The following is a 26,320-nucleotide window of genomic DNA, read 5'->3' on the forward strand; positions in this document are numbered from 1 at the left end:
CGCCATAGATTTCGAGTATCCGGTAGAAACGTCTGACGTATTGAGAAGCGCTGGACTCTCGTTAACGCAATAGGAGAGAGTGACTAAAGTGTGCGTGTGTGTGTGCATACGCACGTTTTTTGGGGGGGGGCGTGGTATGGAGCGGGCGTGTCCTCAGCCTCCTCGCCCACAATTTTCCCAATTTAAAACTTCATGAACGTAATTATTTTGGATTTCTTTGCGGGACTGCGCACCAACAAGCGGAAGACGTCAACTTTCTTGTACTTTCACTGAACTGAGTGAGTCTGACGTTGATTGCCCCCCCCACACACACACACACGCACACCTTGTAACTTGTTCTACAGCCTGTGAGAGATTCTTCATGTTTTAGATTTAGCCCACCTCACACGCACTTGCATTAAAATGTGATTTTTTTCTTTAGACGTTTCAGCGGCAATCGCGTTTTTTTTGTTTTTTTTTTGTGTGCGTTTCTTACGTTGTAAATAATGATGTAAAGGCGTTAACGAAATATTAACCTGCTCCTCGTCTGTTCACACTTAAATCCCAATAGAGGTACTTACTGCTAAATTAAAAATACGCCTTGGACACCAGAGGATGATAACAGCAGCTCTTTAATATCTCTGGTACAATGTCTGATCAGTCGTGGCAGGTTACTCTCAGATTATTTATTACAACACACTTCAACAGTGCAGTTGTTTGCCAAAGAGCAGTTGTGCATAAGCCTATATGATTAAGTGACAGAGAATTAGAATTTATGTACTTGACTGGGACAATGAAAATCAGTGTTTGCGTGTTAATAGCTACTCAATGCAGTGGAAAATTAAAAGTGAATGTGAACACACAGGGATGAAGGGTCCTTTGTCCCACTCTTTCGATGTGAATGCTACGGCCCCAGGGCTTCTGGTCATGGGTGTAAATGAGTGATGTTTACTCGATCGCCATCCTCCTCACTGGAGATATTATCCTTTGTTGGAAAAACGCATCCATATATTGTACACCACAGACCCCAAAGACTGTTTTGACAATGTCCTCCGCTCTGTCCTCTAAATGTAAGTGTCTTTTGTAAAAGTGGTGGAAGTACATGGAAGTGAGGGAAGGCTGTGAAGTGCACTTGTGAATGAAAAACGTGGAAACACCTTGCGCCTGTTAAATCTGTACATCTGACAAATCAGTGAGATCGTAGATTCGGCGCACACCCAGGAATGTATTGCGTACCAGCCCAGAGGGAGTCTTGAGAAATGTTGGTCTGGGTTGTTCAATCGCAGATGAGGTGGATCAACTGGAGACCATTTCTTCAGTCACAGAGTTCATCTGGGGCAGTGGCGTAACCAGGAATATTTTTGTAGGTGGGCCTGAGTGAAAATGGGTGGGCCAAAGTTTTCCAGCAATAATCCTTCAAACAAGACGCAAATTCGAACACATTACAGCAGTAAACACATAACACAGGTTTTTAGTACGCGACCAAGAAACATACTAAAACTTTAATAAAAACCCACTTAAACAAATACCACCCCAGTCATTCTCGCCAGGCTCTGCACAACCATTTAAACATCACTTAGGAAAACAGCCCGACTCGGTCTAAAAGATCATGATACAACATGTAAGCTATAGGCCTATAGTACACGTTTTACAGCACAATGTGTAGACGCCGAGGGCGAGCGTTGAAGATCGAGATTATTTCATCATAGTCCAAAGAGTCAGTAAGTTCCCTTTCAAATGACAACAGGGATAGATTGTTGAGGCGTGCAGTTAGCATGGAAGATCTTAGACATGTTTTGATACGGCCTGTAGTGGAGAAGAGTCTTTCAACAGTACATGAAGTCAGGGGAATGGTGATCATTGCCCTTAACAGTCTGTTAATGTTTGGGAAAACGTCAGAGTTGCAGCTGTCCAGTACTTCAATTAGGGATGGGTAACACTGACCCCTCTCCACTTTACGACGCAGTGCCTGAATGAAAACGGTCCATTCCGAACCCTCAAATTTACCAAGTGCAATACAATGGGGGGGGGGGGGTTTGCTAGCCTGATGTTTCGAGCATGCCTGGTGGAGGTGCTTCCAATCTACAAACCCGCTTCGAAAAAACGTGTTTTCAATATGGGTGTTATGTCTGCACACATCGACAGTGCTGCATTTGATTTGGTGCTGTTCTATTGTGCTGGGATCGATTGGTGATGCCTGCGTGCTCTGGGTTGTTTGATCGGGTCTGCCTTTGATGCTGTGTCAGTCTAAATAAAGAATGCCACGGAGAGGTTGTGTCGAGCGACAGCGCTGTGTCCTGACGTGATTTAAAAATACAATAATGGGGCTCGGGGAAATGCCCACACATTTTACAGAAAACAGCGTTCCTTGCTGAGCTGTATTCAAGCCACTTAAATTCTTCATACCACTTATGGGAAAAAGAACGTAATTTTCCTGAAATGTTGGTTGCAGGGAACACTAATTTAGGCTGCGTGGGTGGCTCATCCACAGCAGACAAATCTGACGGTGGCATGGTCAAGGGAATCGTCTCACCGTCGTCAGAGGGGGGGAGGAAAAGCTGCCTGCAACGGAGAAGCTGTAGCCTCCTCTGTCGTTCTCTCCGGCGGTATCTCACTCTCATTGGGCGGCTCAGTCGGTGCTGGAGCAGGTGTGCTTTCCTCCTCCTCCATCCGTGGCTTTTTAAAAAAGCGGAAGATTGAACTTTGTTTCGCCATTCCATAAGTTATGGCTAACTGTTGGCTATTGGCTAGTTAGCTACTACTACTACTTTTGGCTGCTCCCGTTAGGGGTCGCCACAGCGGATCATCCGTTTCCATTTCTTCCTGTCTTCTGTGTCTTCCTCTGTCACACCAGCCACCTGCATGTCTTCTTTCACCACATCCATAAACCTCCTCTTTGGCCTTCCTCTTTTCCTCTTTCCTGGCAGCTCCATATTCAGTATCCTTCTCCCAATATAATCAGCATCTCTCCTCCACACATGTCCAAGCCATCTCAATCTTGCCTCTTTCAATTTTGTAGCCAAACACATAGCAATTATCTTGTAGTCATTGTTCAAGAGTGAAATAGGTCTCCAATTATCTAACAACAAATAGTCTTTTTGCGGTTTGGGAATCAAAGTGATCAACCCCTGAGACAATGAAGGAGGGAGCTTTTCATTAGCAATGCTTTCTATATATACTTTATGTAAAAAGCGTGATAAGTCCTTGGAGAAACATTTATATAACTCTGAGGTTAATCCGTCATTCCCAGGACTCTTATTGAGTTTCATTTTTTAAATAGCATCCTCAACATCCAATGTTGTGATGGGGGCATCACACAAATCTTTATTAGCATTGCTGATGCTCTCAGTATTACCTAAAGAGTTGAAGAAACTTTCCATGTCATTTGTTGACAGTTTAGACTTATATAATTCTTTATAAAATAGTTCACATGTCTCAGAAATCTTTTTAGGGTCTTGTGTGATGACACCATCTGAGCAGAGTTTGGTCATGCTGCAAAGTGTATTATGTTGTTTCTCTAATTTGAAGAAATAGCTGGAGTTTTGCTCTCTTTCCTCAAGCCATCTCCTCCTAGAGCGCACAAAGGCTCCTTTTGCCTTGTGAATATATAGATTATCTAATTTTAATTGTAGAATTTGGAGTCTGTTCTTGTTATCCTCTGATAAATTTTCAAGTGGCTGTGATGATAAAGCAATAATTTCAGAGATCATTTCTGATTCTTCTTTTTTTCTGTTTTTAACTATTTCAGCTCCTCTTTTCATTATAAGGGACCTTAATTCAAATTTCATGAACTCCCAATTTTTGCCATACATATTTTCAGCACATGCCCTATCCCAGCATTCATCTATTTTTATTTTAATCTCCTTTACCAAAGATTCATTCAATAAAAGAGAATTATTTAATTTCCAATATGAGTTGACTCTTTTAGTTTGATGACTAGTATACATATACAGCTCCAAAAAGATAGTTTTATGATCCGTCAAGGATGTTGGTAACATTTTAACTGAAGAGACATGTTCAGATAATGGATCAGAAATCAACCAATAGTCAATACGAGACTGTAATGACCCTGACCTGTTCTTCCACGTAAATTCTTTAACTGTAGGATTCGTGTACCTCCAAATATCAATCAGATCTCTTTCATTTATAAAATCTAACAAATAACTATTATTTGTATTACTTTTATTTGGCCATCTATCTAACATATCATTAATTGAATGATTCCAGTCTCCTCCGAATATGATCTTTAGATCAGTGTCGCGTATTCTTGTCGTTGGCCGATCTGAATCAAACGTGAGCTGCGCATGCGAGATTAGGACGATAAAGACAGGGTTAGGGTGAAACCAAAAATGGTCGCATTGCAAACCTTTTCTTTTTGGAAAGTGCCGGTTCGTATTAGACTTGGACGGTTTCGTGCGACGGTCTGCCCATCCACAGACTCACAGGCAAAATGTTTTTATTAGGTAGATTTTTTTAGCTTCGTAAGTAAGACATTAATCAATTTGAAATGAAAATGGCCGACCTAACCGGGCATGCGTGAACAAACCGATGTGGTGCGTAGTATTTATCAATAGTTACCTTTATGGAGGAGAGGCGCAAGGTCCTGATAGGCTAAGGGTTTACCGACACCTGAAGCTCTTCAATAATGAACATTTCCCTTGTTTGGTTGACAGCCTGAATGTAATCATTTTCAGTGCCAAGGAACATACGACACCACCATTATGATTTTCCAAGACTCGTGAATCAAAACACAATTTGGTGTTTTACTTGGCAAATCTTTGTATATGACCAGACAGCCTTAGATAGATGAGGGAAAATTCTACAGGGAATGGAAGTTGACAGCCTGGTCCTTACTGCACGGAGGGCCAGGTCTGAAGGCATTGGACCCCAGTCTTTTTCGACTCGTGTGGACAGGTAGCTGACTTAGAACAGTTTGAAAGGGAGAATTTGGCAGACAGAGATGTGCAGGAGAAGCTTAAAAAGGTACGCCACCGCTAACTGACTGCTCTGTTGTAAATTGTCCTGTCTTTAATATATAGAGGAACTTCCAAGCCATATATTGATGTTTTCAAAGAATATTGTTAGCCTTTTTTAGGCGAACTTATATTGTTATCAATATGTGTGACTAACTGTGTATTTGTTGTGACCTTAGCCATTCATTATCACCATCAATTGTTTTTGATTTAATATCCAATTGCTCTGAAATTTGAAAATTTTCTTTTTCATTTATGGAGATTCAAGAGGTGGCATGGTGGTGCAGTGGTTAGTGCGGTCACCTCACAGCAAGAAGGTCCTGGGTTCGACCCCAGGGTAGTCCAACCTTGGGGGTCATCCCAGGTCGTCATCTGTGTGGAGTTTGCATGTTCTCCCCGTGTCTGCGTTGGTTTCCTCCAGGTACACCGCTTTCCTCCCACAGTCAAAAGACATGTAAGTCAGGTGAATCGGACGTACTGAATTGTCCCTAGGTGTGAATCTGTGTGTGTGTGTGTGTGGGCCCTGTGATGGACTGGCAGCCTGTCCAGGGTGTCTCCCCGCGTGCTTCCCAATGACTGCTGGGATAGGCTCCAGCATCCCTGCGACCCTGAGGGCAGGATAAGCAGTTTGGATAATGGATGGATGGATGGATTTTTTTTAGCTTGAGCACTGCATATTAACACCCCCCCCCCCATATTTCCCATTCAATCGACTTGGGCGTTGAGCAAAAGTCTTATAATGGCAGGAAAAACAGTGGTTTTTTCTGTCTGTGTGTGCGTGTATCTGTCCGCTGCAAATCTCGCATACAATTGAGCCTGTCAGCCTATTAATTTTTGTGCATAGTTATGACTGTATGATCAGGGACCTTCCCTGGTTTTGGCAATTCAAAACCTTTGAAAAACCTGTTTTATACCGTAATTGACTACTAAATCCTCAGCTAGTTTTTCGCCTAAATCCAAGCAGCGGAGAAAGGGAGATGGCGGGGATCTGCACTCTACTGAGTGCACTCTTCTAGTTGGACGTTTTATCAAGTAGGTGCGGCACCATGGTGTTTTGATTTGTGTGTGTGTGTGTGTGTCTGTGTGTGTGTGTGTGTGTGTGTGTGTGTGAATCCTATGGGCGTAAGTCACACAGAAAACAGGCTGTAATCACTCCCATGTGGAGTACATTTCCATTCCATGCAGTCTTGTACTTTTTTTTATTTTTTTTACAGATGGTTTCTACTGGGTCATACTGTATTCAATTTTGTCATCTCACCTACTTCACGCTTTTGCTGGTTTATTTTGACAAAAGTACATCATAGTTCTCAATTACTGCTTTTTTTGCCTTATCATAAAAAATTGTTTTGAAATATTTCTGCTTATTCCATGCAACACCCTTTACTCCTGTCTGACAGTGGTGATTATGAGGTGAACGCTGGGATGAGGCTGCACTTACCCCACTGCACGTCTGCTATGATGCATTTTTTACTGTATTGCAGTCCTTACTTGACTATCCTCACTGACGTACATAGAAAAAGTGACTGCATTGTCCCTGTCGATTGCTTCATCAAGGCTTGTTCTGTCACCGTGTTACAGTCAGTGAAGTCAAGGAATGCAGGGAGTGTGGGAAAGGCTTTTTAAAAGGACCAACTCATTTATTTGGTAGGCTTCTACAGAAAGGATTAGTACCAGAGGGGTGTGAGTTAAATCTGATGGAGACGAATGAAGGAGAGTGGAAGAATAGATGGGGAAATGGCAAAGGAAGAACAGAAAACAACCTGTTATGTATGTGGAAGGTGAGATTGTGAGGATCTGAATTCTGAAGTGTCTTGCTACCTAAAAGGTCAAAGTCAGCAGAATTGACATACACTCCTCACAGGAAAGAGGACCAAAAAAAAAAAAACACAAAAAAACAAAAAACAAAAAACAAAACTGAAGAAAATCCCAAAACTTCAAACTAGAGAATCAAGATTCTGTATTTTTTATCAAAACCATAATTTTATACAAAACATTTATTTGACCTTACACACACAAGTACAACTTGTTTCGTTGCAGCCCTATTAGCTCAGAATCATGACACATAACTGTTCTCAAAAGATGTCACTCATCCACAGCATCACCATGTCCGCAAATTCAGTTGTCACTCATTGTAAGTGGAGCAAGTCAAAGGTGTGTCATGATGACAATGATATGGAATCTTGGTTTCCTGGTTTCAACCCCTTTTTCCCCCACTGGAAGTGGGCAGGAGGGTTCTTATGTTGAAAAAAAAACGAACTATTGTCAAAGACTTGATGACCGGTTCATACTTGTAGCTGTAGGTAGCTTGGGGTGATGGACACGGTCTGTCATCACAATGGATTTTTTTCTCTAAATAGAAAAAAAACATTGCACATAAATCAGAGGTGCAAGAAATAGCATATAGGACTTTTGTTTAGGAGGGGATTATAATATTGGATGAAAAAGGAATGCCACACTGCTTCCGTTTCCACTTTCCACTTGCTCTTCAGCAGCTGGATTACAGCAGTATGTAGTAACTAGGTAAATACAAGTGAAAATGCATTTTTATCCAGGATGGTTGCTTTGCGGTAATTAAAATACTGAATCTGTCCGGGTATATTTCTATTTAATTAGCTCTAAACAGAAACCAGATATAGCTACAATGAACATGCACATCAGTCATAGGAATGAGATCTTATAAGGTGTTAACTCACTAAAACAGACCTATCCTATCAAAAGTAGCATTGCTGACCTTTTTTTTTAAATAAATTTATTTCTAATTTTTCCCTTTTGTTCTTAATTTAGTGGCCAATCAATCCCCATTTTAGTTCAAACACCCACCCTCATACTGCATGCGTTTGCCAACTGCATCTCTCCGGCCGGCAGTCCCGAAGGAGACGCCTCGCCACTTCCGTGACAAGGCGAATCCAGTCCGAATCACTGCTTTTTCCGACACACATAGAGACACATTCATGTGACGAACACAAGCCGACTCCGCCCCCTCCCGAAGACAGCGTTGCAAATTATTGCTGCTTCATCGAGTCCGGCCATAGTCGGATCTGACGAGAACGGGGCGCGAACCCCGGTCCCCAGTGGGCAACTGCATTGACACAAAGCCGATGCTTAGACCGCTACACCAGCGCATACCCAGCATTGCTCACCTTTAAGTCAAGTTAACCAAATCATAACAGATCATAAACCAAGAGCACTACTATTTCTACCAATTTAATTACATATTTTCCCTTTTTTCTCCCTCAGGATGTCTGTTCGAATGCATTCTGTCACACACAGGTCTGACCGTGGTAGGTTTCCAGAAGTCACTTTAGGATCAGTTGAGGACACACTAAAGGAAGAACCAGAGAAGGACAATGCTGAGGGAGAAGCATGTTGCCAGTGGCTCCGTAGGGTCTGCTGTTGTTGCTGTCCAAAGCCAAGTGATGACGACGACATCACAGATACGGTGGTCACAGGCATTGAGGACGGTGACAAGGAGGACGGGTTGGATGGTGACAAGCCTGTGAATGGCGATAGCGAACTTGCCGGTAACTAGCTCTTTTGAAAACACAGTCACGTTGTTTGTCAAATTGAATAATATAAGCTGTGACAATAGGCTCCCGCTCAGGGTTGCCAACTCCTTGAAATGGAAATAAGGAACAGGGGACAGGGACGGGGGTTGGATAGAGGGGGCGGCGCGGGCATAACAAATATAATGTGCCTTACACTATACACACACACATATATATACATATATATATATATATATATATATATATATATATATATATATATATATATATATACATATATACATATATACATATATACATATATATACAGTGCATCCGGAAAGTATTCACACCCCTTCACTTTCCCCACATTTTGTTGTTACAGCCTTATTCCAAAATGGATTAAATTCCTTTTTTCCCCTCATCAATCTACATACAATACCCCATAATGACAAAGCGAAAAAGGTTTTGTAGAAATTTTTTGCAAATTCATTAAAATTAAAAACTGAAATATTGCATGTACATAAGTATTCACACCCTTTACTCAGTACTTGGTTGAGGCACCCTTGGCAGCGATTACAGCCTCAAGTCTTGGGTATGAAACTACAAGCTTGGCACACCTATATTTGGGGTATTTCTCCCATTCTTCTCTGCAGATCCTCTCGAGCTCTGTAAGGTTAGATGGGGAGCGTCGCTGCACAGCTATTTTCAGGTCTTTCCTGAGATGTTTAATGGGGTTCATGTCTGAGCTCTGGCTGGGCCACTCAAGGACATTCACAGACTTGTCCCGAAGCCACTCCGTTGTCTTGGCTGTGTGCTTAGGTTCGTTGTCGTTTTGAAAGGTAAACCTTCACCCCAGTCTGAGGTCCTGAGCGCTCTGGAGCAGGTTTTCATCAAGGATCTCTCTGTACTTTGTTCCATTCATCTTTCCCTCGATCCTGACTTGTCTCCCAGTTCCTGCCGCTGAAAAACATCCCCACAGCATGATGCTGCCACCACCATGCTTCACTGTAGGGATGGTATTAGCAAGGTGATGAGAGGTGCCTGGTTTCCTCCAGACGTGACATTTGGCATTCAGGCCAAAGAGTTCAATCTTGGTTTCATCAAACCAGAGAATCTTGTTTCTCATGGTCTGAGAGTCCTTTAGGTGCTTTCTGGCAAACTCCAAGCGGGCTGTCATGTGCTTTTTACTGAGCAGAGGCTTCCGTCTGGCCACTCTACCATAAAGGCCTGATTGGTGGAGTGCTGCAGAGATGGTTGTCCTTCTGGAAGGTTCTCCCATCTCCACAGAGGAATGCTGGAGCTCTGTCAGAGTGACCATTGGGTTCTTGGTCACCTCCCTGACCAAGGCCCTTCTCCCCCGATTTCTCAGTTTGGCTGGGCGGCCAGCTCTAGGAAGAGTCCCGGTGGATCCAAACTTCTTCCATTTACGAATGATGAAGACCACTGTGCTCTTCGAGACCTTCAAAGTTGTAGAAGTTTTTTTTTGTACCCTTCTCCAGATCTGTGCCTCGATACAATCCTGTCTCGGAGGTCCACAGACAATTCCTTTGACTTCATGGCTTGGTTTCTGCTCTGACATGCACTGTCAACAGTGGGACCTTATATAGACAGGTGTGTGCCTTTCCAAATCATGTCCAATCAATTGAATTTACTACAGGTGGAATTCAATCAAGATGTAGAAACATCTCAAGGATGATCAGTGGAAACAGGATGAACCTAAGCTCAATTTTGAGTGTCATAGCAAAGGGTGTGAATACTTATGTACATGCAATATTTCAGTTTTTTATTTTTAATAAATTTGCAAAAATTTCTACAAAACCTTTTTCACTTTGTCATTATGGGATATTGTGTGTAGATGGATGAGAGAAAAAAAGGAATTTAATCCATTTTGGAATAAGGTTGTAACATAACAAAATGTGGGGAAAGTGAAGGGGTGTGAATACTTTCCGGATGCACTGTATATACACTACCGTTCAAAAGTTTGGGATCACCCAAACAATTTCGTGTTTTCCATGAAAAGTCACACTTATTCACCACCATATGTTGTGAAATGAATAGAAAATAGAGTCAAGACATTGACAAGGTTAGAAATAATGATTTGTATTTGAAATAAGATTTTTTTTACATCAAACTTTGCTTTCGTCAAAGAATCCTCCATTTGCAGCAATTACAGCATTGCAGACCTTTGGCATTCTAGCTGTTAATTTGTTGAGGTAATCTGGAGAAATTGCACCCCACGCTTCCAGAAGCAGCTCCCACAAGTTGGATTGGTTGGATGGGCACTTCTTTGAGCAGATTGAGTTTCTGGAGCATCACATTTGTGGGGTCAATTAAACGCTCAAAATGGCCAGAAAAAGAGAACTTTCATCTGAAACTCGACAGTCTATTCTTGTTCTTAGAAATGAAGGCTATTCCATGCGAGAAATTGCTAAGAAATTGAAGATTTCCTACACCGGTGTGTACTACTCCCTTCAGAGGACAGCACAAACAGGCTCTAACAGGTACTATTTAATGAAGATGCCAGTTGGGGACCTGTGAGGCGTCTGTTTCTCAAACTAGAGACTCTAATGTACTTATCTTCTTGCTCAGTTGTGCAACGCGGCCTCCCACTTCTTTTTCTACTCTGGTTAGAGCCTGTTTGTGCTGTCCTCTGAAGGGAGTTCAGTTGCTCCAGAAACTCAATCTGCTCAAAGAAGTGCCCATCCAACCAATCCAACTTGTGGGAGCTGCTTCTGGAAGCGTGGGGTGCAATTTCTCCAGATTACCTCAACAAATTAACAGCTAGAATGCCAAAGGTCTGCAATGCTGTAATTGCTGCAAATGGAGGATTCTTTGACGAAAGCAAAGTTTGATGTAAAAAAAATCTTATTTCAAATACAAATCATTATTTCTAACCTTGTCAATGTCTTGACTCTATTTTCTATTCATTTCACAACAAATGGTGGTGAATAAGTGTGACTTTTCATGGAAAACACAAAATTGTTTGGGTGATCCCAAACTTTTGAACGGTAGTGTATATATAATTTATATATATATATAATTTATATATATTTTTTTTATGTATAATAAGGAACGATTCCTTATTTTAAGGAACGGTTGGCGACCCTACAGTCCCGCTCACTCACACGCTTGCATCGATTTTCAACAGAACTCCTGCTGAAGACGCGGTCAGTCGATCTGATAAAAACCAAAGTGGGACAAAATCGCAAGGAGCATCACACAGATCGTTACCATGGCAACAATCTCATCATCCGTCGGGGACAAACTTTCCAGATGTGGCTTGACCTCTCACGACCTTTTAACCCCAGCACTGATAAACTTCACCTTGAGCTTAAAACAGGTTAGTTTTCTCCCCCTGATTGTGTGTGTAGTGTTAGCTGCTTAGTAGTCTTTTTTAGTGCATTGGATTTTAGATAGATCTTTATTCTGCATTAGTAAAATAAAAAGCAGTCTGTTTTCTGCACTTGTTTCAGTAGACATCTGAAAAGCTATCGAATGATACTGAACTCTCCATGAACCCCTGGTTGAAAGTGTGTATATTTGTTCATTTGAATGATTTTGATAATGCTGTGGACTACAAAAATGAAATGGACTTTTTTGATGTTGTCATTGGTGTTTTTTTGGGGGGGGGAAATCCATTCTGTCTCCATATTTGACATATCTGATTCACGGTTCCCCTAAAGTCCCGCCATTGCATAACTCCTATGATAGTTGGTAGTGTGTAGAATTGGCTTAATTTGTGATTGTGTAACCTTCATGTTTCATTCAGTCTGGACCAAACTCACTGTCTACAACTGTCCAAACTCATTGCCTGTACAACAGTGCAGAAGTAATAAAGACTACAAGGGGCACTCATTTTAGATGTTGGCAACTGAAAGCAATGAAATCCTATGATGAAATTGCCCCTCAGCTAAGGATGTGGGCATTTCTGGCTTGTGGCATTGTCACCACTCTATTCAATTAGCAGCGGCATGCCACTGCATCTGTCAGCTCTTTCCCAAATGACAGCATGAACATGAAGTTGTGCTATCCTCATTATAGCACTATGGCATTTTCCGCAACCTACTCAATTGCAAATTGAGCGCGGTGTGGACCACCATGAGCGTCCCTCGATACATGTGGAATCACAAATCCTTCTTTTCACCTACCAGCTGCAGGTTTCTCCGAGGGGACATAAAACAAACTGATCCCCCAGATCCAACCTCAGCTGTTATAGGCACCCCAACAAATATAGCAGTGTTTTCAATTCATAATATGATACTTAATTATGCCATGTGTGTCAAATCTGACTAACCAAGTGTTGATCTGCTGAGAAAGTAGGCAGGGTTAAATTGAAAATTTGCAGGGCAAAGGGGTCCTTGAGGACCAAGTTGGGAAACAGTGCTATGGGCGGTGAGGCATATGTACAGCTGTAGGTTCATGTCCACGTTCCATGTGACGCCTGGCTGAGGCTGGAGTGCTTGAACTGTGAACCTCAGTGTTGGGATGCTAGCATATTAATGCATTGTGCCACCTAAGTGAAATAAAATTGAAAGATGTTCATATTATGTAAGAAGAGAGAGGCTAATTTAAACTAGTTCTGTTTAGTGAAATTGCTTCATGACAGGTTTTTAATGTCATGTTTAATCTTTAGTTCAAAACCTGATTGCCACTAGCCACCTTAACAAAGGTGTACCTATACCTGCTCCTCTCAGAAATCCCATGCAGAGGTGCATACATTAAAGCTTCAATGTTATTGAAGGAGGAAGGCATGGGCTATAAAGAGAAGGGTGCAATCAAAATGGACAGTATAAGCAGACAGGGTACATCTGTAGTTTGGTGTGCTAATGTTTGCAGAGTTCAATGTGGCGACATATTTGTGTATTCACCGAATTTTCTCTGTGTGTTTGTACGTGTGTGCCTATGTGCTTTTCTGTGTCTATGTGTGTGCATACTTGTGTGTGTGTGTGTGTGTGTGGGGGGGGGGGTTGTTTTTGAGTGAATTCAGTCATTATTTTGGTATTGCTATAGTGATTGGGAGCCTGAACATGGTGGTTATGCTCCAGGGAGACTGGTTTTTCTTTTGTTTTTTTTTTTTACAAAAGCTTCTTGTTCTGCCCTAAATAAAACCTCTTCCCCCTGACAACACTTAACATCGCTACCAACCGCTGAACTTGCCCCCCCCCCATTCATTTCTAACAATGTTAACTGTATTCAGGAAGACAGCGAGAACAGCACAAACGAGAATATTGAATATAAAAGAATGTTAATAGGATACAGTGCAGTTTGATAAACGTCAAGCAATGTGATAATGACTGCACAGAAAACTGGCACCTGAGCAAAGACTCCATGTGCAGCACAGTGGTGTGGAGATCATGTAATGACGTGATATGCTGAATATGTCTCTGTTTGCTTGTTCAAGTTGGCATATACACCCATTAGACCTAGTTTGTGAGTGTGCACTTTTTTATTAGAGCGAGAGAGAGAGAGAGAGAGAGAGAGAGACAGCAAGACAGAGCAACAAAGGGCTCAGGGCCTCTGTTTTTGTTTGGGTTTTTTCCCTTCAAACACACCCCAAGTGGTAAAGAATGCAGGTGTGGCTTGGCACAAAGCAAGGGAAGTCATGTTAGTGTTTCTGGCTTTGATAAATTATAATTGTGAATTAGTCTGGGCTTTTGTCATAACGTGGTTTCCAATCCTTTTAAATGTTCTGCCTTTACATATTTTCCACATTACAATGGAGACTGGTTTGAAAGGGTGCATCTTGACAGTGTAACTGATGGCGCACATGTTTTTATCTACAGGACCTCTGCCAACAGTGTCAAAGGCGACCCATGTCATCATACCACTGGTGAAAGAGTTGCAGGATGATCGCTGGGAGGCTAAAATAGTGAAACAGGATGGCAATAGGTTGAAGCTGTCTGTGAACTCTTTACCAAATGCCATAATTGGGAGGTATCAACTCACTGTGGCAACAAGCTGCCCAAAGGGCGAGGCCACCTCTACACATGACCCATCCAATGATATCTACATGTTGTTCAACCCATGGTGTGAAGGTAAATATGAGATATAAGCGGTGGCGGCTGGTGCTAACAATTTTTTTTTGGGGGGGGGGCACAATTTACCTTGGCGCAGCACACCTGACAGCTGCTTTAATGTCCACACAGTCACAGAGTTATTAAGAAGGAAAATGTAGCCTATAGCTTTTATCAGGGTTTATGCCCCTGTTAAAATCTATAGACTACATTGTCCTTCTTAATAACTTAATAACCACAGTAAATTGTGCCCCCCCCCGAAAAAAAATTGTTAGCACCAGCCGCCAGTGGATATAAAGTAAGTTTTAACATGAGAGTAACAGAGCCCTTCGCTTGAACATATACCGATCAGCCAAAACATTAAAAACACCTGCCTAATATTGTGTAAGTCCCCCTCGTGCCACCAAAACAGCTCTGACCCATTGAGGCATGGACTCCAGAAGACCTCTGAAGGTGTCCTCTGGTATCTGGCACCAAGACGTTAGCAACAGAAGTGGAGCGTGTCTCCAGCTTTAAATTTCTTGGAGTGCACATCAGTGAGGAATGTTCCTGGACATTAAACACCCAGGCCCTTGTGAAAAGGCCCAACAACATCTGCATTTCCTGAGGAGGCTGAGAAGCGCCCGTCTATCCCAAAATTCTCACCAACTTCTACCACTGCACCATAGAGAGCATCCTTACCAGCTGCATCTCAGTGTGGTACGGCAACTGCACCTCAGTAGACCAGAAAGTTCTACAGCTGGTCGTCAAGGCGGCCCAGCATATCACTGGTACCCAGCTCCCAGCCATAAAAGACATTTATCACAAACGCTGCCTTCGAAGGGGTCTCAGCAACAGCAGAGATCCCACCCACCCCAAACATGGACTGTTCTCCCCCCTGCGCTCTGGGAGGCGCTACAGGAGCCTCAGAGCCTGCAGTACCAGGCGCAAAAACAGCTTCTTTCCACAAGCTGTTGCCCACCTGAACCTGGCTACCCACTGAATGTCTGTGGATATTTTAAAATATTTTTGTACTCGTGCGCTTTTTTAACTTATTTTTAGCTTTTGGTCTTCATCTTTGTATATCCTACACCATGTTTGCCGTGTTTGTCTGTGTCTGTCTTATACTGTTTGGCGAAGCCGCAGCCCTTATTTCATTTTTAACATGTGCCTGCACATTGTTTTTAATGACAATAAATTGAATACAATTGAACTGAATTTAACTCCTGTAAGTTGCGAGGTGGGACCTCCATGGATCGGGCTTGTTTTTCCAGCAAATTCCACAGATACGCAATCGAATTGAAATCTGAGGAATTTGGAGGCAAAGGCAACACCTTGAATACTTTTTCATGTTTCTCAAACCATTCCTGAACAATTTTTGCAATATGGTAGGGCACATTATCCTGCTGAAAGAGGTCACTGTCATCAGGGAATACCACTGCCATGAAGGGGTCTACCTGGTCTACAACAATGTTTAGTTAGGTGATATGGGTCAAAGTAACATCCACATGAATGCCAGGAAACCAAGGCTTCCCAGCAGAACATTGCCCAGAGCATCACACTGCCTCCACCAGCTTGCTTTCTCCCCGTAGTGCATCCTGGTGCCATCTCTTCCCCAGGTAAACAATGCAAATGCACCTGGCCATCCACATGATGTAGAAGAAAATGTGATTCTTCAAACCAGGCCACCTTCTTCCATTGTTCCATGGTCCAATTCTGATGCTCACGTGTCCATTGTAGGCCCTTTTGGCGGTGGACAGGGGTCATCATCGGCAGTCTGACCGGTCTGTGGCTATGCAGCCCCATATGCAGCAAGCTGTGATGTACTGTGTTCTGACACCTTTCTATCATAGCCACCGTTAACTTTTTTAGCAATCTGAGCTACAGTAGCTCTTCTGTGAGATTGGACTAGACGGGCTAGCTTTTGCTCCCCATGCACATCAACGAGCCTTGGGTGGCAATGATCCTGTCACTGGTTTACCGGCTGTCCTTCCTTGGACCCCTTTTGGTAGGTACTGACCACTGTCTACTGGGAACACCCCACAAGACCTGCCATTTTGGAGATGCTCTGACCCAGTCGTCTAGCCATCACAATTTGGCCCATGACAAAGTCGCTCAGATCCTCATGCTTGCCAATTTTTTCTGCTTCCACCACATCAACTTCAAGAACTGACTGTTCACTTGTGCCTAATATATCCCACCCCTTGACAAGTGCCATTTTAATGAGATAATCAATGTTATTCACTTACCTGTTAGTGGTTTTAATGTTTTAGCTGATCGGTGTATGTTCACAAAACATGATCACACCCAAGAAATAGATCTATGTCTGTTTTAGTTGGCTGTCTGGGTTGACATATGCGGTTGAAAAATTAATATTATTCGAATTAGATAATAAGAGTGAAAAGCTTGGGGTTTGTAATCAACCAGAAAGGCTAGCAGGGTGACTAACAGTGTATTGCATAAAGCAAGATTTGGGCTTGAGGAAAAAAAAAAAACAGACCAAAAAGAAAAACTTTCTGAAGTATCTAAATCAACTACACACCCTCATGCTTTTCATGGTTACAAGATCAACCAGTGTTAATTCAGAGTAATCTCCGTGTTATATTATAATATGCCATTTCTTGAGATTATAAAATCATGTTTGCGATGAGTTGTTATTTATGACCCACAAAGTTGAGAGGAAGGAAATGAAAAAGAAATAATGTGTGGCTTTGCTAGCTGATTTGCATCATCATCACCCTTATTTAACTGTAGAAATTCAGGGCAAAATAATCCTGTTCAAATGGATGACAGTGTTGTTCTCCATTTCAGAAGACACAGTGTTCATGGACGATGAAGACGAGAGGGAGGAGTATGTTCTGAATGATGTCGGTAGAATTTACTACGGCACAGAGGAACAAATAGGAGCTAGAACATGGAACTATGGACAGGTGAGAGGAATGGTGATCTCCACATACAGGCATTTGGTTGACAAAGATTTAACTGAGGGGAAATGGCTGATTCTTTCTGTTTTGGTGTTAGTTTGATGAAGGGATCCTCGCTGCTTGCCTTTTCATCCTGGAAAAAATTGGAGCATCTTCATCTGGTTGGGGAGACCCTGTTATTGTGGTCCGAATTGTTTCTGCCATGGTGAGACTTCACTTACTGTATGCATATACACGTTTGTCTAACACCCATGAATATTAAAAGCACTAGCACCAGAACCTGGCCTCAAATAATATAACCAATATCAACTGAGATATAGCTGAAGTTGTAACTCAAAAGCGCCTCAACTTGTCTCATCCAGGTCAACTCCCCTGATGACTTCGGTGTTTTAGAAGGGAACTGGTCAGGGAACTATTTAGGTGGGACAGCCCCAACAGCATTCAGCGGCAGTGTGGAAATCCTGAAGAGCTATCACAAGAGTGGAGGCATACCTGTCAAATATGGCCAGTGCTGGGTCTTTGCTGGTGTTACTACAACAGGTTAGCCATTTCCAGACTACAAGTGTGTCCATATGACAGGTATGGGTGTGTGTGTGTGTGTGTGTGTGTGTGTGTGTGTGTGTGTGTGTGTGTGTGTGTGTGTGTGTGTGTGTGTGTGTGTGTGAGAGAGAGGTGAATGGCACATACAGACACTGACTGAACCTTTGCTGCTTCATCTCTGCAGTCTTGCGGTGTTTAGGCATTCCCAGTCGAACTGTGAGCAACTTCAGCTCCGGCCATGACACCGACATCTCCTTGACCACAGACATCTATTTCGATGAGAACCAGGAGCCTTTAGAGCACCTCAACACTGACTCTATCTGGTGTGTTCTGTCAACTTTTTCATCAATACGTCACTCGAAATGTGCACTTACTGATTTCATGTGCGTCGTTCCCTGGTTAATGAGACCTGCCCCTCTTACACCTCTCATCTCTCTAGGAACTTCCATGTGTGGAACGACTGTTGGATGGCTCGTCTGGATTTGCCGCTGGGCATGGGAGGCTGGCAGGCTGTTGACGCCACTCCTCAGGAGACAAGCCAGGGAATCTTCTGTTGTGGTCCTGCATCCATTTGTGCCATCCGCAATGGTCAGGTGTTCCTCAAATATGACTGTCCTTTTGTCTTTGCTGAGGTTTGTTCAACAAATATTCCACTTTCATTTTCCCCATAATCAGGTTTTTCCATGAATCCTGGAAACCTGGAAATTTATAGACTAGTTATTCAGTCGTGTAAATACATGAAAAATTATAAAATTGATCAAATGTCCTGGAAACATTATTGCGGTCATTGAAATATGTCAAGTTCGGTAATAGAACTGTATTTTTACCTGTTGAGATTGTATATTTTTAACATATTTTATGCTGAGATGGCTTTTTTCAGGCTTATTTCAGGCACTTACATTGCACACAAGTACTTGAAATTTGGGTGGGGGGTGGGGGGGTCTGGTCAGTGACAAGTTAAAAGTTAAACAGTCTATTTAGAGATTATTGAGACTTCCACTGATAGTTAATACTGAATAATATGACCTACCATGAGCAATGGCTGTCATGTATATCAAAGCAAACGTCGTGAAAAATCCATCCATCCATTATCCAGACCGCTAATCTTGCTCTCAGGGTCGCGGGGATGCTGGAGCCTATCCCAGCAGTCATTGGGCGGCAGGCGGGGAGACACCGTGAACGGGCCGCCAGGCTATCACAGGGCCAACACTGGGATTGGCATTTTGGCAGCTTTAATGCTATTTGTCAAATAATTTGGAGTCACCGCTATCCAGCGCCTGTGGGTGCTGTGGCGCCGCGGTGGTAGTCATGGCACGTTGGAGACGGCATCTGTGGCCGGACATGTTGACAGTAGTCGGGGATCAAGTTTAGACTATGTAGTTCAAATCTGTTCACTATAAATCATATTTTACCAATGTTATTTTGTATGGTGCACAGTGCGATCACTCACAAAAATGTGAAGGATTATTTAAGGACATAGCGCTTACTTCATCAGTGAGCATATTTGTTTCGCTTTTCTTCTTACTAATGTCTGAGTGTAGTGTTTTTATAAATACTATTGTAGTGATAATGGTCCAAAATGATGTGAACATATTTTCACAATGCACAATGCCCAAATGCCCTGACCAATCCCCCCTCCCCCTCCAAGCCACCTGAGCGCCTATACCCTCAAGAAGCTGGTTATGAAAAATGTCCTGCAAAATTACTTCTTGAAAAAAGAGAGAGATCACAATTATTTCTCAACTTTTTCACTCTCTTAGCCTTTTTAGAAAATTATCAAGATGTGTCTTTTCATTTAACACTATCCCAATTTTGTTACAATCAAAGTTGTTTTTTTTTTTTGTGAGATTTGTAGACAATAATGCCCTCTCCCTCTCTCACTTATGCTCTCTGTTCAGGTGAACAGTGATAAAATCTTCTGGCAGAGGAACCTGGATGGAACATTCACTCCAGTTCACAGTGAGAAAAATACTGTGGGCCGCTCCATCAGCACCAAGGCTGTGGGCTCTGATGAACGCAATGATATCACACACCTCTACAAACACCCCGAAGGTACTATTGGGCCAGACAATTTCATCATCTGAAAAGAAAAAAATGAACATCTGCACATTTAGATCAATGCAGATTTTCAATTGTTTGCAAGCTTTTGGTCTCAGCCAAACCCCAGCCCCAACCCTTCTCTTTGTCTATAACACCTTAAGCAAAGCCTTAGGTCGAATGGTGGTTGCTCTACATTCATAGCATCCGAAAATACAAATTGTGTGCACTCGAAATATGATATTCTTTATTGTGACCTCTCTTCGTATTTTATTCATTATCCTCAGGCTCAGAAGAGGAACGCATTGCTGTTGAGTCAGCAAGTCGCTATGGCTCCAAGCCAGAGGTCTATTCCTATCCTACAGCAGAGGACGTCTCTGTAGAGGTGACCATGGGTGGTGAAGGTGCTCACATGGGAGGTGATGCACACCTGAGCATTACGTTGCGAAACAGCAGCACGCAGCAACGCACCATTATCCTCCACAGCCAGGTGGCAGTCATGTACTACACTGGGGTCCACAAGGCCACTGTCAAAAAGGATAGAGCAGAAATGGAACTACTGCCCAATGAAGGTGAGCCAAGCTACTTCCTATTAGGTGTGGACTGCCTGAGGGTGCTCCAATGACAGAATGAGTATAATTTGACCCTTGACTTTTTTTTCCCTTGTCAGACCATATTGCTGACAAGACAAAGTGCCTCATTCAAAAGGCTCATCTCTTCTCCACACAAGAAAATTGAGGCCTTATTACTTTGACAATCCCCATTATTTACAAATTCAATAATGGTCACAAAAATAGAGGTTCTCATGCCCAGCCTCATCCATCTGAAACCATTATCTGCAGGTCTGTATGGTAGCCTAGATGGTGTGACCTGTATATTAGTTCGAAAATGGATACATTCCTGTATCCTTGGCGAGTAATGTAAAATTACCTTGAACATGATCAAATAGATTTCAAAAGCCCATAATTCATTGGACATACTTTAAAGGGGTGCACGCAGGCTACATCACCAACAGGCGTCAATAATGGATATTGAGCTGCACTCAGTTGAATGGTGGGCAAGGATGTGATCAGAAAGCTTTTGGCTTGCTTCTTTTATCTGCAGCTCTCTTAGTCAGAGGAACCACCAAGGAAAGAGGGTGTCCTGTCACCTCTCTCATGACCTAAAGTCCCCCGTAGTAATAGGTATCATCGTAAAATCTGAGAGGAATGTTCATTTAATCTCATTTTGATGTCATCCTCTTCCTACAGTTAAGACTCTGGAGTGGACTCTTGAGTACAAACATTATCAGGAACAACTGGTGGACCAGGCTGCTTTGATGCTGACGCTGTCAGGAAGGGTCACTGAGACGCAGCAGGTTCTTGCCACACAGTTCAGTTTCAGATTTAGGACTCCAGACCTCATCATAAAGGTGATCACAAACTCACAAACTGATCAGATTTACCCGTTACCAGAGAGAAAACTAGAAGTCATTTGGCATTCCTCCTTTCTTCTTTGCTTCTATTTCTCTCCTGTGCAGCCAATCGGGGAGGCTGTGGTAGGGAAGAAGATGGCAACGGAGATCTCCTTTACTAATCCGCTGCCACGCGTGCTGAAAGATGTAATGCTGCGAGTGGAAGGGCTTGGTCTGCTGAGTCTTCGAAAGATTGCCATTGGGTAAGCAAAAACAAAAAAAAATCTCTGAATTCTCTCTTCTGAGCAGTATTTCTGTCCACCTCGAGTCTTTTCTCTGTTTCTTTTGAGCACAGTCTCACGCCATGATTGTCACTGTCATTCCCTTTCCTTCAGTGATATTGGCAGTCGTGCTTCTAAGTCTCTGACCGAGCACTTCACCCCCACCCTGCCCGGACCCAGGAAGTTACTGGCTTCACTGGACTGCAAACAGCTCACCCAAGTTCACGGTGTGGCTGACATCATTGTGAAGGAGACTGTCACTCCATAAAGACTTTTTTGGTCATTTTAAAATTGAGGTGCTTTCATACTTGATATAAAGGCAGCGACAATTGTAAGGTTTTTAGTTTGTGTCCAAGTCTACATCTCATCCCAGAGAGGACATTAATGATGTTCACATCCCTTCTCCCTAAAGTCACAACACTGCCATGTGCACAGAGGTGACAGTGAAGTGCTGCAATTGCTTTTAGTTTTAAAATCAAGTTTACCAACAGAATGGAGAATATAGTATATCAAAAATATAAGATTTACATGTTGCAAATATGATTATATTTCTAACAGATAATATATTAGAACATTTTGCATTTTACTAAAACCAGTATTCACCAACATAAAGATCTGTTTTACTCATGGAGCTCTTGTAGCACCTTTGTACATAGACGGTATATGATATTATTATTATTGTTATCATTATATACAGCTCTGACAGAGTGGAGACTACAGTGTTTTAGCCTAATGCTACATGGAAAGTTTACATGAGAGGTGAGTTTTGTAAAAGTATTTTTTTGAATTTAAGTTAGTGAATGTATTTATAACTATTTATTTTTGTTCATTTCAGAATGACTTAAACATAAACAGCTAAGGATTCAAGATTCTTAAATGTTGTAATTTACTGACAATAAAAAGCATACTGTGTGCGCACAAATTATTGGCTTGCTGCTTACTTTAGTGACAGTATTGTCCCCCTGATCATGGCCTGCCATGGAATATAAGGACAGTAGTTAAAATCAGAATCAGAATCAACTTTATTGGTCCAAGTGTGCCTGTGCACACGAGGAATTTGACTCTGGTTCACAGCAGCTTCTGGCATTTGAAGACATCACACACACACACACACACACACACACACACACACACACACACACACACACACACACACACACACACACACACACACACACACAAAGAGAAGAAAAAAAGAAGAAATAAATGGAACAACAACAGGACATTGGATGCAAGCATGTATGCACAACTGGTATGTTGCTATTATACAGTCTTATGGTTGAGTAATCAACAACCTATACTCATATTATACCACATTGCTTATATGCTATATTACCAATACACTTTGTGACATTTACTATGCCACAATTCCACAACCCATCATGCCCATATACAATGCTATATACTCCCACTATATTACACTGTATTATTATCTTATGTACCAGAAGTATACACTACATATCTCATTTGATTTTTTTAAAAATTTTTAGATACTTTATTGATCCCCATGGGGAAATTACGCTCTGCATTTAACCCATCTTAGCTGTGTAGCTAGGAGCAGCTGCAGCACCCAGGGACCAACTCCAGTTCGTCTTGCCATGCCTCGGTCAGGGGCACAGACAGGAGTATTAACCCTAACATGCATGTCTTTTTAAAGGTGGGGGAAACCGGAGCACCTGGAGAAAACCCACCGCAGACACGGGAAGAACATGCAAACTCCACACACAAAATGACCTGGGATGACCCCCAAGCAGGGACGTGCGGTCAGGGGAGGCAGGTGAGGCACAGCCTCACCTTTCATCATGAAAAGAAAAAACAAATGATGATAAAATAAAATAAATATTAATATTTGTCTGCTGATCTGTGCTATAAATGTAATTTATGTACAATTCCAATAATTTAAATCATTTTTATTATCAAAATCGCTGAATTTGCATATTTCCTGTTCAATTAGAGGGGAGATACGCGAGTTGAGGCAGCGAGGAGTGGAGCCTCACCTCGGATTGCACAATCCCTCACAAACTGGGTTGAGCGCATGCCTTTTGCTTTCTCACTGTTTGTCACCAATGTAATTTTTGTAGACACTTTTATTATATGTCCTCACTTTCCTTACAATAGTTAATGTATTTCATGTATGTGTATAACATATTTAGTCTTGCTGATCTTACATAAAACCGCACTGAAAAAGCATGAGATGAGGCAGCCAGTACCTCTGCCTCACTGAAGGGGGCGTATGCGTGAGCCCACGGGTTGATTGAGACGGAAAGACTTCTAAAACTAAAAGAAGATAAGGAGGACTTTTACAACAAAGTCACGGAGATTTTTGTCCAGAAGGATAGGAGAATGGACTTCATTTTCAAGTAAAGGTAAGCCCATGCATACACTGCAGTACATCCTTTTATTTGTATTGAATGAGTATGTAATTAATTAAATACTAATAGTAGTAATAATAATAATACATTTTATTTATAAGCGCCTTTCTGGACACTCAAGGACGCTGTACAAAGATAAACGAATACAAAAAGCAACAACAGATAAAAACTACACAATATAAAAAGTAGTAATAGTAATTGTGGAATTACGATGGCAAATTAGGAAAACACGCACGGTGCAGAGCAAATGCGCTCTTTCTCTGAGCCGCTCCTTGTCCAGATATGTACCTTAATTATGTGTGTGTAAAGAATGCTGATGAGATATGAAACACAAGCAGTAGTAGTCAATGTGCAAGCTGCCAAATGAATGGTGAATTGAAGCTACTATATTGGGTTCATATATTTGTAAATCTGACTCTGAAAAAGTCAGTGCCTTATCAGCCACGAACCTCACCGCGGCCCCAAGGTGGACAACCCGGGGCTCGAACGCAGTACCTTCTTGCTGTGAAGCGACAGCGCCAACCACTGCGTCGCCGTGCCGCCCAGTCGAAATAGACATTCGACTGGGGGTGCATCATAATTGGAGGAGTGATAACGAATCAATGTAAAAATCATTCGTTGCCAATTAGTGTGAGAATAGATGTTATGGGTTCTTTTACTTGTTTATGAACTCGCTCATTCCTGGCCTCCGGGCCCAGACCAAACACTGACTATTTAAAGACCACAAAGCATAGGCGTTTCTAGCCCATTTTTGGGGGTGCTGCAGCACCCCTAAATTGAACCCCAACACCCCTAAAATTGAAGAGATTTTTTATTTTTTACTCTATGTCCATGTTTAATAAGCTGAAGAAATGTCAAAACCATATCCAGTATATGGTTTAAACGTAATATTTTAACAACAAAAATACAGCACCCCCCATGCTTCGAAAATGGTTTTATCCACCCCCCAAAATTTATCTTGCCTGGCCGGCCAGCACTCTGGGTGCTCAGCACCCCTAAAGCTCTGATCCTAGAATCGCCCCTGCAAACTGAGACTCATGGTGAAGCACAGTTAATCTGCTATTCAGTCTGCCCGAATTTAATAAACTGAAGTTTGACTGATGTCAATCTTTCTTGTCTTCTTTATAATTTAAAGCTTGCTGCATTGAATTTTAAAGTATGAACTGTGCCATGTAAAGAAAGATCGATTTATTAATTGATCGAAAAACAGCAATAAAATAAAATAAAAAATCTAGAGGCCACTTGAGGGAAGGGGCTGAGATGTGTTTTTACAGCGTAATTTTTTTTATACCAAATGTAGTCAGCCACCAAGGGGGAAGAAACATTCTTTGCTCAGATCATCTTAGTAAGGATGAAATGTCTTTTAAATTGGGTTGAGGCATTTTTCAATTACAGAGTTAAAGTTTGATTTTCCGCGGACATCTAAGTGTTTTGTGTCAGAACACAGATTGACATCATCAGCCTATCAACGCCAAATCAGCTTTCTGAGGCGTTGAGGGTTTCCAGCAGTGTCGCAAACTGGTTCACTACTCGGAGCTTCATACACGGCGCTGCATAAGACATGTGCACATTGCCATCTGTTGGTCAATTAACGCAAATAACCTGATCTGCATGTTTTATGTGTATGTGACGTTAGTGATATAATAGATAAGCGCTTTACCTCCCAATCAGTAGACTCCAATTCCAACCCCCTTGAGCTAAAACTCTGTGCCTGTTTTGCTGACTTGTGCTTTTAAGACACTGAACCCTTAAACTACTCCTGATGAGTAAGCTGTTCCCTTGCATGGCAGCCTCCGCCATCAGTGTATGAATGTGTGTGTGAACGTAAGGCACACACTGTAAAGTGCTTTGAGTGGTCACTAGACTAGAAAAGTGCTATATAATTGCAGTCCATTTACCATTTAATAGGTTTCAAATTTGAGAACAAGATATCACGCATGATCGTTGATAGGTAGGCGAGGATAATTGGGAGTGACTGTCCAAAGTAATGGGGAGTGCAGAAGAGAGGTGAAGAAGAGAGTGCAGGTAGGGTGGAGCGGGTAGAGAAGAGTGCTAGGAGTGATTTGTGACAGAAGGGTACCAGCAAGAGTTAAAGGGAAGGTTTACAAGATGGTAGTGAGACCAGCTATGTTACATGGTTTGGAGACCGTGGCACTGACGAAAAGACAGTAGGCAGAGATGGAGGTGGCAAAGTTGAAGATGCAAGATTTTCATTGGGAGTGATGAAGGACAGGATTAGGTATGAGTATATTACAGGGACAGCTCAGGTTTCTGATACACGCATTCGTATAGTCAATGAGATTTATTCTTCTGTACAAAACCACCATCAACAACAACATG

General features: G+C 42.2%; 1 protein-coding gene across 1 annotated transcript; it reads left to right on the forward strand.

Annotated features, from left to right (window-relative positions):
• The first annotated feature begins 219 nt into the window (after positions 1–219).
• LOC130110149 (protein-glutamine gamma-glutamyltransferase K-like) lies at positions 220–22,522 on the forward strand. The gene is made up of 14 exons (XM_056277144.1): positions 220–278; positions 8,190–8,473; positions 11,589–11,780; positions 14,224–14,475; positions 17,245–17,363; positions 17,455–17,562; positions 17,720–17,897; positions 18,082–18,220; positions 18,337–18,529; positions 19,796–19,949; positions 20,222–20,506; positions 21,185–21,345; positions 21,454–21,590; positions 21,723–22,522. Exons 2-14 carry the CDS (start codon positions 8,191–8,193, stop codon positions 21,874–21,876), a joined length of 2,355 nt encoding a protein of 784 aa, XP_056133119.1. The 5' UTR covers positions 220–278; position 8,190; the 3' UTR covers positions 21,877–22,522.
• Positions 22,523–26,320: the final 3,798 nt, after the last annotated feature.

The sequence above is a fragment of the Lampris incognitus genome, chromosome 3 (assembly GCF_029633865.1).
Source record: "Lampris incognitus isolate fLamInc1 chromosome 3, fLamInc1.hap2, whole genome shotgun sequence".
Lineage (NCBI taxonomy): Eukaryota > Metazoa > Chordata > Actinopteri > Lampriformes > Lampridae > Lampris > Lampris incognitus.

Excerpts from the sequence above, each read along its gene's own strand:
- LOC130110149 (XM_056277144.1), top strand. The coding sequence starts at position 8,191 with ATGTCTGTTCGAATGCATTCTGTCACACACAGGTCTGACCGTGGTAGG. Across the intron at positions 17,563-17,719 it reads TCCGAATTGTTTCTGCCATG|GTCAACTCCCCTGATGACTT; the intron begins GTGAGACTTCAC and ends TGTCTCATCCAG. Across the intron at positions 21,346-21,453 it reads CTCCAGACCTCATCATAAAG|CCAATCGGGGAGGCTGTGGT; the intron begins GTGATCACAAAC and ends TCTCCTGTGCAG.